The following is a 14676-nucleotide window of genomic DNA, read 5'->3' as shown; positions in this document are numbered from 1 at the left end:
GGGGTGGTAAGGAGATTGGGAGCTGGTGCACAGGTACTGGGGAAGGGGTCTAAGACCTGGGAGCTGGTGGACGGTGATGGGCAGTCCAGTCAGACATCCTGAACTTCAGAAAAAAGGCTTTAGCATGAAATGAAGTTGGAATGGGCTGTGATTAACTGTTGGGAGCTGAGAGAATGTCACCCTGCTTTCCAGGTTGGGGACTTGTCTCCCTCATAACCAGGAGGGTCGAGGAGATTAGGGTGACCTGGACAAAGCAGATGTGTTTGAAAATCAGTTCTAATGAAACCAAAGAATTGAAAACTCTTCTATTATGTACCTTTGATGTCAGTGCCTGTCCCAGGAGAACAAAAGACACAGCTTAGCCTGGCTGCTGAGCTCAAATCACCACAATAGAAAATGCTCTTTCTGAAACAGAGCTGGTTAACCTGATCTTACTCTGAAAGCACAAAATGCAGAAACTGAAGTAAGCTTTGAAGCATGAAGTTAGAATGGAATGCTCTGGAATTAACAGTTGGAAGCTAAAAGAATGTCAGCCAAACTTTGACTTCGCAGTTCTTTGGAGAAAGTGGGCGAGTAACACACATGGAATGTTGGTGGAGGGACCTCCCTGGTGGTCCAGTGGTTAAGAATCCTCCTTGCAATGCAGGGGATGCTGGTTTGATCCCTGGTTGGGGAACTAAAATCCCATATACCTCAGAGCCGCTAAGCCCACATGTCTTGACTAGAGAGCTCCTGTACCACTAACTACAGAGCCCACAGGCTCTAGAGTCTGCGCCCTGCAGTGAAGAGCCTGCACGCTGCAGCTGAGACCCAAGGCAGCCAACAATAAAATAAGTATTAAAAACAAAGTGTTGGTGGAAATGATTCGAGCTGGGGCTTGGGTGTCTGTGGTGGGGGCTGACAAACCTGGGCACAGATTCTGCGCCCTCTGGCCGGTCCCAGCTGCTCTCCAGGTTTGCACACCATTTACTAGAAGACAGCTGGCACCGATGGCTTGAGGGAGGGTGGGGGCGAGACAGTTCCTGCCCAAGAGGCTCTTCACCTCTTCAGCTGAGGGATGAGGCAGCAGTGGGCACGGGGGTTTTGATTTCTTTTCCTTCTCAACTGAAGAGGGTTTTTCTTTTCAGCTCAAGTGTTCTTTTTAAAAGAAGGAATCACTCATGGAACAAGTGGCACTCTGACAGTGCAGAGGTTTCTGTAGAGATTGCACCTGTACTCGTTACCCCAGAATACCATCCAGTGGGCTTTGTCTCAGAGGACCCATCGTTGTGCTGGGCTGTGCACTCTGGTTTTGCTCTGTGGATGGGCTGCCTCATCACCCACGGACCTTCTCAAAATGTGTCCCTTCTTCCCCTTGCTAGATTCTAACCTCCTGAAAAGCTGGCACTGTGTAGTGTGTCTCAGTTTGGTGTGGTGTGGGCTTTTTGGTTTTGTTTGCTTGTTTTTGTTGGTATCCTTAGGGTGCTGGGCAGACACCTGAGGACTGCTTATGCAGCGGGCACTGTGCTTCATGACACAGGCCACAGTGAGATAGTTGTCATCTTTGTCCTTGTGCAGTTTACAGGGTTCAGGGAAAGAAGCCATCAAACCAGGAATTAGCTACCTAAGTATTGAATTATGCTTCTGATACGTTCACAAGGAAAAGAGGAGGGTGTGTGTATAATAAGGTATGTAACCTGATCAGAAGAGGAAGGGAGTGGGGACTGGGGCAGTCAGGGGAGGTTCATCGGGGAGATGACATCAAGCCTGAAACATGAAGGATGGCTCGTGGGAGCTGCTCAGGCCAGGAATGAGGTGAATAGGGCAGAGGGAGGGATATGCATAGCCGTCTTTAGGTAGCGTGGAGCACAAGCAACATGTGGGAAGAAAACAGGCAATCATGGCTGGAACAGAGTGAGCAGTGAGAGGCTATGATGTGAATGAGGCTGGAGAGAGAGATCTCACATCATATCATGGGGTGCTTTGCGGGCCATGTCAGCCTTTGGAGTTTCCTTCTAAGGAGGGCCAGAAGCCACGTGGATTTTCAAACAGGAGAATGATACTCAATTTCTGTTTTTATAAGATCACCCTGGCTTGTAGTATAGAGAAGAGAAAATGGCTCAGCATGACCTGAGGATATCAATGAACAAAGACCTCGGCCCTGCTGATGTCTCTCACCATTTCTGCATTTGCTAGACAGTTAATGCCATGGAAACAGTTCCGACAAGACGGCCGGGTGGCTCTGGGAAAGGCCCTTGTCTGGTCGATCTCCGATGGTGACAGTCCAGGCCCAGTGTGCTCTGGTTTTACGTGCAGTAATTCACAAGCCTCTGCTGTGTGTGAGCCAACCTGCTTTCTTTCTTTCTTTTTTAAACTTGTCATTTTACATTGCAGAATAGCCAAGTAACAATGTGGTGATCGTTTCAGGTGAGCAGCAAAGGGACTCAGCCATATATATACATGTATCCATTCTCCCCAAAACTCCCCTCCCATCCAGGCTGTCACATAACGTTGAGCAGAGCTCCCTGTGCTGTATACAGTAGGTCCTTGTTGGTTATCTGTTTTAGATGTAGCAGTGTGTACATGTTCATCCCAAAATCAACTATCCCTCCTCCTAATTTCTTAAACTCTGACCTTTTGTTCCACACAGGCAGGTACCTTCTCTGGCAGTTTTTGGGGGATGGAGGAGAATTTTGCCTAGAGAGAACCCCCGAACTGCAGATGTTCCCCAGTTGTTACAGTCCTAGAAAGGAAGAGCCAGCTGCCAGCTGCCCCGTGTTCAACCTGGGCTGTGGCTGTGATTGGGTTCTGTTGATGTTTCTGGAGCACTGTCAGAGTTTGCCAGTGTCTGACTGTGCCCACAGCTCCCGATGGGGAGAGAGGAGGTTGAGAACCCCCAGTCATCCCCCATCTGGGTGTTCTTTCTGCCTGGGGCAGGGACTGCTTTGACACGTTCCCCAGAAGGAAGCTGGCACATGGCGATTTTTAATTTGAGGCGAGTTAGGCGAGATTGACGTTAAAAAAACAAACCCCAAGTCCCCACTGAAATCAGTGTTGAACAAATGCTGCAGATTGACCTTTTCTCCTGCAGAATCTTTGCTGTGCTCCTTGCCATCTGTTATAGAGTTTAGAAAACTTTCGTTCCTTCTGAAACTTTTGGCAAAATGTGAATCAGTTGTGGATGGGTGTTTGTCAGCCTCTTGGTTGTCACTCCCTGCGGGAGCTCACAAACACTGCACCCAAGTTCTCCCTCCCACCAGGCCGGCGAGGGAGGCCAAGCCCTGGGCAGGTCCCTTGCCTTTCACCATGTCTTTTCCCATACCTTCCCTGGTAACGGAGGTGTCCTGTAGCGTCTGCTGTGGGGAGGGAAAGTCAGCAGCGAAGGAGAGTGGACAAAGTCAGGGCCAGGAATTGGTGTGCCCGGATTGCCGCCCTCTGGCCCTTCCTCTAGGTGGCAGCACTGGGAAGCCACTTGGGCTTTTCTCTGTGCCTCAGTTGCCCAGCTGGTCAAGTAGAGTTGGTCATACATGTCCCGCTACTTCACAGGACTCTCGTAAAAGTTGAAGTTGGGCTGTCTCGTTCAGTCCTAGCCTGGAAATGGGTTTCCTTGACTTGCACAGGGGTGAAGAGCTTTTCTACAGTTGTAGCCAGGATTTGAAAATCAGGAGATTTCTCCTAAAAATCGAGCTTCTTTTGGAAATCAAAAAACTTGGCAGCCCTCAGCCCACATTCCTCCATGGCAACAGCTGGCCTTCACTGAGAAGCCACTGCCTCATGAACGGGGTGTGCCCTTTCTGGTTTGCCTGGGTCCGCCCCTGCTCATGATCTCCCATCAGCAGGCTCCCTCTGTACACTTTGTTATGCCTGCACTGTCTCCCTGCTTTAGATGGTCTGTCTGGCCCCTGTAGGTATTTGAGTTTATGCCCTTTATCTCAAGAAGATACTCCAGATTTAAAACTTTAACGACATTCATTTAGATACCACTTGTATCTACCATAAATACAGAGGATTTGGGTGGGGAGGAGGTAAGGCCAGACAACCTGTATTCATCATATCCCTCCTATGGATATGATGGTGTCTCGCCTGTCATTCGGTCCTCCCCAAAGCTAAGAGGTGAATCTCAGCCAACCTTGAAAGGTGGAAGGATGGGGCCTCAGGGAGACCGTGGCTTTCCTGAGCCAGGGTTTGAACCTAACCTGCTGGACTCCACAGGAATACTCCACGGTCTCAGTATAGAGTGGATCTGGTGGCCCTGCCCCCACTCCCACCTCTGTAGCTGCCTGTGCACATATGTGTCAGTGGTAGGCTTGTAGGTAAAGGCTGTTTGTGTGACTCACAGTGCTGTACTCCTTACCTTTATATAGGGATATGGAATATTCTTTGGGTTTTTTCTCCTTTAAAGCAGAGTTTCCCCCCTTTTTTCAGAATGAATATTCAGCAGATAAAAGGAAGCTGTATGTAGAGCCACTGCAGCATCTCCTGTAATCCTAAGTCTCCGAGGGACCCATTCATTTAAATACCACTAATTTGGTCTTAATTTCTGCAGTTGAGGAAATGGAGACCAAAGAGATCCAGTAACTTATCCAGTGTTGTCCTTTCTTTTATATCTCCTGGGTTAATACCACTTTAACTGGATTCGCTCTCTGATTATTATTTGTTAATTAATTTTTGGCTGCGCTGGATCTTCATGGCAGTGCGTGGGCTTTCTCTAGTTTTGGGGTAAGGCGCTACTCTTCAGGGGCGGAGGGTGGACTTCTCATTTCGGTAGCTTCCCTTGTTGTGGGGCACGGGCTCTAGGCACGTGGTCTTCAGTAGTTGTGGCGTGGGCTCAGCTCTTTGGAGGCATATGGAATCCTCCTAGACCAGAGATTGAACCTGACTCCCCTGCACTGGCAGGCGGATTCTTATCCACTGTGCCACCAGGGAAGTCCTCTCTCTGTCTGATTCTTCAGTGAAGCTTCAGAAAGCTGTTTTATTTTATGCTAGCTTTCTGTTAGTTCCAAGAGAAACTGCATTAAGTAAATAGCAGTCATTGGGTTAAACCTTATTTTGAAAGAGAAACACAGAACGTGTAGGGTGGAGAAGTGGAGGACGTGAGCAGAGTATGGGTCTGGGTGAAGTTTCCCTCATTGTAGTTTCCTCTGGCTCTGGTTTCTGTTTCCTTTCCTCTCACACAAGTGGAAGCCATTCCTCAAGGTGTGGATGGGACCCATGATAGGAAATGAAGTTTCCTTTTACCTTCAAGAAATAAGCAAGCCGCAGATGTTGGTAACCCAGACTCCAGGCTCGATTGCTAAATACCCACCAAAAACCTCTTTGGCAGCAAATCCAGAAACCCTGCCTCAGCACCATGATGGGCTTCTTTGTTTCACGGTCTAATCATTCTCATTGTCTGCCCAGCTGTTCCCTATCTCTGTGCATATCACTGCTCAGATCATCAGTTTGGTGCTTTCCTTCTCTTCTCACTCACCTTCCCTCCCCATCCCTCACTCCTCCTTGCTAAGTGGAGTCACTGGTGTCTTAATTCATTCAGAAGAGCCCCCAGGGCCTGGTACCACCTAGCATGATTGCTTATTTTAGATAAAGCCAGGAGCTGTACTACAGTTACTTCAAAAGCCCCATTGCCAGTGTTGAATAGCATGATCAGGCTCCTTGAGAAGGTTCTGTTTAAAAGATTTCAGTCCAGATAATGATGTTGATGACCATGATCTCCTGTTGATGTTAAAGTTGAACAAGATTTTAGCAATTATATAATCCCCTCTCTTTGTATTACAAAGGGCTTCCCTGGTGGCTCAGATGATAAAGAATCTGCCTGCAGTGCCGAAGACCTGGGTTCAATCTCTGGATTGGGAAGATCCCCTGGAGAAGGGAATGGCAACCCACTCCAGTATTCCTGCCTGAGGAATCCCATGGACAGAGGAGCCCGGCAGGCTAGAGTCCAGGGGGTCACAAATAGTTGGACATGACTGGGCGACTACACTTTCACTTTTTCTTTCATGTATTACAAATTCTCACTTTCCTTTTTTCCCTCAGAGATAGATAGCCATTTCTGTCATCTTTGCCTGAGAGGTAGAAGTCCAAGTTATCTCAGTAATTTCATTGGTGACTCGTTGATACTGTGCTCATTAAAGCCTTTTATCAGGACAGTGGTAGGAAGCAGGTAATCCTGAAGTTGAAAGATAAGCGATCTATTGGGAAATGCAAATTAAAATCACAATTAAATATCACTACACACTCAACAGAATGGCTAAAATAGGAAGACCAATAAAACCAAGTGTTGGTATTAGAACAGGGTCCATATTTCTCTCTGCGTGTGTGCTCAGTTGCTCAGTCCTGTCCAGCTCTTAGAGACCCCATGGACTGTAGCCCACCAGGCTCCTCTGTCCATGGGATTTTTCAGGCAAGAATACTGGAGTGGGTTGCCGTTTCCTTCTCCAGGGGATATTCCCCACCCAGCGATCTAACCCGAGTCTCTCATCTCTTGCATTGTGACAGGGCAATAATTAACTTGAGTTGTATAGAAGCTGCTCCTTTACATGGACCATATACTTTGGTTTTCCACAATCTCCACCACTCTCTGTAGTCTTTTCTAATCTCTCCTCATTAAGAGGAAAGCTAATTCATTTTTGAAGACTCACTATGTGTCAGGCACTGTTCTTGGGCATGAAGATACAGAGGGGAACCAAACACAAAACCTCTAATTCATATAGTGAGTGGAAAGTACCCATCTGCATCATCAGAAATTAGAGGGAGAAAGTGAGGCCAAGAGTACTGTGTATTTTAGGGAAAGTGGGAGAAAGCATGTTTCTTTGTGGAAATAAAAATATTTTTGGATTTAAAATGAATTGGTAAAAGTGAGTCTGTCAAAATTATCCTGTCCTGCCTCTTTCCCTTACCTCACATAATGGGTCAGATCCTTTTTCCTGTTACAATTCAATACATCCATGAATTTTCCTAAGAAATGGATTTCAGCAAAATCCTGAACATTATCTTAGTGTTTTAAAAAATGCCAGTAGGCAGAGCGATTGGCACAGGCTCCAGTGGGCAGACTGGCACAGGCTCTGCTGAATGTTAGCTTTTCTTCCCTCTGTGCAAACTCTCCCCAGCTCAGCTTTAGATTTTTCCATTTAATCAAGATGTAGGGATGCAACTCAGTCTTAGGTAAGCACCTCTCTTGAAGCCTGATAGCTGCCTTCTGTAATCCCCATACCCTCTTCAGCTGTGGCCGAGCCTCTTCTCACCCTGATACGCGTGGCAGATGTGGGCCTGTGGTGAAGAAGATTCGTGCTGTTTGCGCTCTACCTGAAATTTACACTCCTCTTAGTCAGCCATGTGGTGAAAGTGACTAACATCTTTAAACTGACAAATCCTATCAGGCTTCGATTTTTTCTTTTTCAAGATTTTTTTTTTAATGTGGATCATTTTTTAAAGTCTTTATTGTCCTTGTTACAGTATTATTTCTGTTTTAGTTTTTAAGCCGTGATTTAAATGCTTCTTACCTGCAAGTGCCCCTGTGGCGCTAGTGGTAAAGAACCCACCTGCCAATGCAGGAGACATAAAAGATGCAGGTTTGATCCCTGGGTTGGCAAGATTCCCTGGAGGAGGTCATGGCAACCCACTCCAGTGGTCTTACCTGGGAAATCCCATGGACAGAGGAACCTGGCGGGCTACAGTTCTTAGGGTCTTCAAGGGTCAGACACGACTGAAGCGACTTAGCATGCAGCACGTGCCTGCAAATAAGCCCCTTAATAGGCATAGATGCCTAAAACGTGGTTCTGTTTGTGGGAAGCATAGCGGCTCATTTCTTTGTCTGTAGATTAATGTTGGTCACAGATTTTGAGAGTCTGGGCTGGCATTTCTCAACCAGTTACGCTTGACTGGATCCTGCCATAGGCCTTGGAACTGATTCTCTAGTCCTGTCTGGAAATGTCATCTTGCTACCTGGTGAAGAAAGCTGCACTGCTCCCACCTGGTGGCAGTTATCTCGAATTGCTACATCACCAGCCTGCTCCTCCAGGCTCACCTTGCCCTTTGGTGGTGCCACATGTCAGAACCGTAGGAACTGGTCATTCCCAGCTTCCGTTCTGCAGCGCTGTCACGTGTCTCCTTGTGATCTAAATGAGTATTGCAGTTTTCACTAAGTGGAAAGAACACTTTTTAGATAATTAGGACAATAACACTGGTCCAGGTTCTGCCCACAACTAGCCATTGGGTCCTAAAAATGTGGTTCCTCCCCCATAAAGCAAAATGCTAGGACTTAACACTCTGTAGCAGCACTGCTCGAAGAAGGAAATGGCAACCCACTCCAGTATTCTTGCTGGGAAAATCCCATGGACAGAGAAGCCTGGCGGGCTTCCATGGGGTTGCAGAGAGTCAGACATGAATGAGCAACTGAGCACAGCACAGAAGCATGGCTGGTGCAAAGTCTGCAGTTCTGTGATTTAAAGAGAAATTCAAAATCTGTAAAAGAAATACCTACCTGTATTGTTCACACAACAATTATGATTATGCTTGGAAATTGTATAATTTATCATTTATATTAATACTATTATTTTCTCCAAGTTTAATTGCTTATAAGAGACATCATGAATTTAATGGCTTTTGAGGGGGAAAGGGAAGACAAATAGTACTGCATTAAATGTACATATTTATTAGAAGAAAATTCTGATCCTAAAAATTAAAATGTAAAAATATGCATCTTAGAATTGCGTTCTTTTGCATGTGTGTTAGACTTCTATCTATTGTCGATGCATGCTAGGGTTTTAAAAATCTTTTATGGTAAGTACTCAAAATTGTAGAATTAAATCGACAGTTGAGCAGTGTGAGTGGACTTTATTATAAGAAAATGAAAAATGTTATTGAGGTACAAAAATTAGAGAGATGACAGCTGAAATGAAAGACTGGATGGTAAATTGTAGTGTTTATCTGAGTACTGAAGAGCACCATGACAGGAAATACACAAACTTGCAGTCTCTGCTAAATCATTATCAAAACGCACATTTGGAACATTTGAGTCTGTTCAAAATTTTTTTAACACAGAATTATGTGTGTGCTTTATGAAAAAATGCAACAATGCTGCATGATTAAGGTTCTCTTTGGTTGCATGGAACAGAATCCTACTCAAGTTAATTTGAAAAAGAACAGTTATTATAAAGATACAACAGGAAATACTGAGAACATCGACAGACAGCTGCTGGAGGGCTGCTGGGTCTTCAAGGATTTCGAGTGGAATGGTTGGGACCCGGGTCTTATATCACAGGCCTGAGGTCTCTATAATCACTACTAATGGCCCTGTCTCACCCCAGGACTATGCCATAACCCCAGCTCAAGTTCCTGTACTGCTGACTTCTCTCTGTGTTCAGCTCCATCCAATTAGTCATCACCTCCATGCAAAGAGGGCTTCCCTAGTAGCTCAGCAAAGAACAGCCTAGCAGTTTTTTTCAGTACCCAGGGTCAATGTGCAGGGTAGTACAAGCTAAGTTAATGCAGGTGTGTGAGCAGGCAGATAGACTAAGTCTGATGTAACTGCTGCTTATCCCAAAGCTTCACCTTTGATAGCTTTGCTGCACCTTATCTACCCAAACTCTTTTTAACAGTGGCACTGAAGGCCTCTGACAGTGTTTGAAGAGTGAGGTCAAGGTTAGGGGTTCTAAGAATTTGTGGAACACCAAAGTATAACCAGTTTAGAGCATTGAAGGATTCCTGTTCGAGTTATAGTAATCTCTTTTAATGAATTATGAACTGTGTTTTAGAGAAAGGTTAGAGCAGACATTAAAAAAATCTGCCCAGTAATCATCGTGCTTCCCTGGTGGCTGCTGCGTAGAGTAGCTCTTTCCTAACTGTGTCTGTGTCTTCTCAACAGCCCATGAAGTAGGGAGGGCAGAAGTAATCCTCCAAATGTATTGTTGATTAGTCAGGGGATGAGGTGAGGAGGGATGAGAAGAAAGGAAGGGAAGGAGATTCTCGAAATTGATTGCCAACTATCTTAAAACGGTTTTTGAAATAATTTCCAAGCCTCTCTGTTTAAGTATTGGACTTAGGTGTTTTTTTTTTTTTTTTCTTTTAAAGAAGTCCTTGGTTGAATCTAATCTCTTTAAGCCTCTGTTTTCTTCAGAGAGTAATTGTCTTACAGGGAAGAATATCACCTGGCTTCATAGGATTGTGGTATGAATTAACAAGAGCTCAGAGAGCCCAGGAGAGTGATTCCCTGGTGGCTCAGACGGTAACGTGTCTGCCCGCAATGTGGGATACCCAGGTTCGATCCCTGGGTTGGGAAGATCCCTTGGAGAAGGAAATGGCAACCCACTCCAGTACTCTTGCCTAGAAAGTTCCATGGATGGAGGAGCCTGGTGGGCTACAGTCCATGGGATCACAGAGAGTCGGACACAGCTGAGTGACTTCACGACTTCATGATGACAGAGTGCCCAGGAGAGCAGTTGGAATGTAGTTGGTTCTTTTTTTTCATCTTTTCATTCATCTGTTTATCTATTATTGTTCTCCTGTTTTGTTTTGTTTTATTTTAGATAGTTCAGGAACAGTTTTTCTGATTCTTGCTACCCTATCCCACAAACGATACCTCTGAGTCCCAGACTCTTAAGAATGCATTTTGTGCCAGACCAGCCCTAGGCCTAGCTGACGATGGCATCAGAACCATTAGCAGTGACATCAGCAGCCTGCAGCCTCATGGTCATTCGACTGACTTCTACAACATGACTTACAAGAGCTTGTGTGTGTGTTTCTCTCCCAGGTGGATTTGCCATCGTGTTTCTGGTGAGGACGAGCAATGGAATGAAATGTGCCTTGAAACGCATGTTTGTCAACAACGAGCATGATCTCCAGGTGTGCAAGAGAGAAATCCAGATAATGGTAAGGTTGCCCATCAGACTTGGGCTCACTTGTTCAAATGTTGGGGAGGGACTATGCCCTTTCATAAGAAAGCCCCGGGGGGTGCTTCTTTCCTTCCCTGAGATGACAGTGAGGCCTCACCCAAGATGGGAGTGAACAGCCAAGGGACATAGGGTGTTGCTCCTGCCTCAGTCATTCTCAGCTGGAGAGTTGAGGAGTAGAAGCATATTGAGAGAACTGACCAGTTTTCAGGTCAGAGAAATAGTTTGAGGCACTGGGAAAAACATACTTAACAGCTTGGTTCCCAGAATTATTAATAGTTACAGAGATCTGAGGTTGCCAACGAATCTCTTCTTGTAGTCTTATCATCTATCAGCTACCAGTCCTAGTTTTCAACCCTCTCAAGTCCTTCATCATTCTGTGAATGATGATGTAGTCTTCCACATCTTTGTGTTTTGTCCATGTCATCCTTCCCCCCAGAATTCTTCTTTTTCTTTCTTTTTTTTTTGCCTAGAAATGTTTATGCATACACACTCTGATTCCATTTATAAAAGGTTAAGAATAAGCAAAAGTGACCCATGGTAATAGAGATCAGAAAGTGGCTATCTGGTTGTGAGAAATTCACTAGAAAGGGGTATATGGGAACTTTCTGGGCCACGGACATTGTTCTGTATCCTGTTTTGGGGTAGTGGTTATGGCTGCACAATTGTCAGACCTCAGTTGGGCACCTTAAAATCTGTGCCTTTTATATATTAATTATATCTCACTTCATAAATCCTCAGTTTTCAGGATTTAGGTTCTTCTTGTGTTTAAAGAAAGAGACCCCATCTGTTAGATATTTGATGAAATATTTGTGGATGAAATAATGTGATTTCTTGAAATCAAATGAGTGGGTTTAGAAGAGAAACAAGATTGGCAATGAATTGATTATTGCACCAGCAGGGTGATGTGTATATGGGAGTTTGTTGGAGTGTTCGCTTTCTTTAACTTCTGTTCGACATTACACATTTAAGAAATTTGGGTAGTCCGTTATTATGCCTTTGTGTTTCCTCAGTACTTTTGTTTGTGTCAGTTATGTTCCTTATCATGTTATTTTATAAGTAATTTAGAAAGTAAGTTATTTGAAACCAGAGACTTTGTATTCCAGTACATTGCCTAACATAAAGGAACTAGTTAAACTTCGGATGAAATGAATATATGAATAATGATTGTAGCAGACGCACATGTCACCTAGGGGTGATGGCTCCTTTGTACCCTGCATTTTAATGCTCCTGGTAAGCGCATTAAGAAAGAGGTCCAGAAAATGGGTGAGTGGCAACGTGGGGATCCCCCAGGCTTTGCTTGCCATTGTGCGACTGCCCTTTCAGTGGCTGCTTGTAGAGTAACAAGTGGTACAGCTCAGGACTTTAGAGAGCCTGGTGATATGTAGATTCCATAAAGCTGAAACTATTTGGGAAGAAACTGTTGACAGAAATAAATGTTGCTGTCATCATTGCAAAGCAAGCAAAAAAACCCCCAAGGCTGATAGACATATAGTCAGGGCCGTGTGGATCTGTCCTCAGGCGCCAGTGTCCTCCCGCTGCCCGCCACTTGGCTCCCAACAGCCACGCTGCTGTGTTTCCCTTTCTCCACCCAGTGTTTCCTGGATGGTGTTCCTCCTCCCCCACCGCCCCTTTTCCTTGCTCAGCTCTCACACTCCACTTCCCCTCTTCGCTTCTGCTCTCTCCTCTGCCCAAAATGCCTTTCTCATTCATTTTCAGGTGTTAGAGTTAATCTCACTCTTTAACTTTCTCCCACTCATTCAGAAACGAGTTTGGAGGGCTTATTTTGTGCTAGGCAGGTGTTGGAGTAAAGCAACTAAGAAGTCGTGGGCCCCTTAGGAGCTCATAAATTAATGGACCTGATTTGGAATTAAATTATATGGTTCACATTCTGCGGCAGCCATGTATTAGCAATGAGAATTTGATTTTTTAGTTTATATTTTTGCAAAACTTGAACACTCAAATAATTGGAGTAAGCTTATTACAAAAAACATCAAGCAGTTCCCTGAGGGGTCCTCCTGTGCCATTGCAAGGTCCCCGAGGCCACCACTTTTAGTGGGTTCTTTTGATATATTTCTAAGTAACAAGCTGATGTTGCTAGTTGTTCTCCCCTCCCCGTCCATTTTAGGCGATATGTACTATGCAAAGTAAAAAGTTGGCGTTCTTTCATTCCCTACATGCCCTTCCCTCCAAATACTTTCATTATTCTCACTTCTATTCTTCCAAAATAGCCATAAGTTTGGCAATCTGTCATTTATGTTAATATTAGTTTTTACATTATTATGTAAGAAAACATTGTTTTTGCCGAATCTTCTAAGTGGACTATGATGACTATTCCTTTCTTTTTTATCTCCCCACTGGAATTAATCATTGTCTTTTTTTTGTTTTTTAGGTTTTTTAAATCTCAGTTTTCTGTGTGCTTTTGCACAATTTCAAACTCTCCCCCAAGTTGTTTAAATCCTTTTAAAAATACTTCTGAACATGTTCTGTTTTATCATCCTGAGGAGATCTCTGTCAGTCTTCAGACTTGATGAAATCTGAGTTGGTTGCTCTCTAGGACAGTTTACTGTCTTATCTTGGGATTTTCTAGCCATTCTTTTTGCTTCTCTTTCTTGTCAGATTTGTCGCCTCCTCTTTTCGCTCTGCTTTCTCCTTTTGGTGGAACTCGTCCTCCAGGAGCTTCCTGATGTACTGTAGGTCAGTTTTTAATAACTTGCAGGTCTGGAAGTATCTTTGTTTTACATTCACACATGTGGTAGTTTGCATGTAAAAGTCTGGATTGGAAATAGTATCATTGAGATATTGAAAGCATTGCTGTACTGTGTTTTAGCTTCATTGTTGAGTTTGGGAAATCCAAAGTCATTCTAATACCTTGTCCTTTGGCTGTGACCCATTTTCTCTGCCTAGAAATTTGTAAATTCTTTGCTTACAGTGTTACAAAATTGATGATATATCTTGGTGGGTGCGTTTTTTAATTTATTATGTTTGTTGTTTGGTGGTCTCATTTAATCTACAAACTCATATCCTTGTGTGGGGAGAATTTCAGTTGGTCTCATTTGATGCTTTCCTTTTCTGTCTTCCTTTACTACTAGTATTTGGATGTTAGTTCTCCTGAACTGATTTTCTGACTTTTTGTTTTCTTCCTTCTATTTTTCATTTCTTTGTCTTATCCTTCTACTTTCCAGCAAATTTTCTCAACTTTATATTCAACCAAACTGTTGCATTTTTTTATATATCAGGCTTTTTAATTTCTAAGACCCTTCTTTTTGGTTTTGTTTGGGATTTTGATGAAGTCCAGTTTATTAGTTTTTCCTTTGGGGGATTGTGTTTTTGGTGTAACTTCTAAGAACTCTGCCTGGCTCTCAGTCCTGAAGATTTTATTTATTTACTCTTTTCGTAAGTGTTTACATTTTGCATTTAAGTCTGTGAGCCATTTTGAGTTAACTTTAAGGCTTGAGACTTAGGGTGAAGTTTATTTTATTGTTTGTGGGTGTTCATTTGTTGAAAAGGTGCTCTTTCCTTCTTTGAGTATTCTTGTAAAAAATCAGTTGAGCTTATTTGTGAGGGTTGATCTCCAGACATTTCTCTATTTTCTGTTCTATTCCATTAATCTCTGTGTCTGTTCATCCACCAGCACCACGCAGCCTTGATTACTATAGCTTTATAATAAGTCTTGAAATCAGACTGATTCCTCCTACTTCTTTCTTTTCTGAAAATTATTTTTAATTATTCTCATTCTTTTGTCTTTTCACATAAATTTTAGAATAATCTTATCTATATCTACAGAATGTTCTGCTATAATTTCATTAAA

The 14676-nt window shown here is 43.8% G+C and overlaps 1 protein-coding gene across 17 annotated transcripts in view; it reads left to right on the top strand.

Moving 5' to 3' along the window:
- The window catches only part of AAK1 (AP2 associated kinase 1), a 171787-nt gene that overhangs the window by 62590 nt on the left and 94521 nt on the right, over positions 1-14676 (top strand). For all 17 annotated transcript variants that reach the window (XM_019970439.2, XM_019970443.2, XM_019970442.2 and 14 more), the window contains exon 3: positions 10727-10845. In XM_019970439.2, the coding sequence (XP_019825998.2) occupies positions 10727-10845 (119 nt within the window). The remainder of the gene's footprint in view (positions 1-10726; positions 10846-14676) is intronic.

This window comes from Bos indicus, chromosome 11 (assembly GCF_029378745.1).
Source record: "Bos indicus isolate NIAB-ARS_2022 breed Sahiwal x Tharparkar chromosome 11, NIAB-ARS_B.indTharparkar_mat_pri_1.0, whole genome shotgun sequence".
Taxonomy (NCBI): Eukaryota; Metazoa; Chordata; class Mammalia; order Artiodactyla; family Bovidae; genus Bos; species Bos indicus.
Note: the sequence above shows the minus strand (reverse complement) of the source record. Positions and strands in the feature narration are given on the sequence as shown.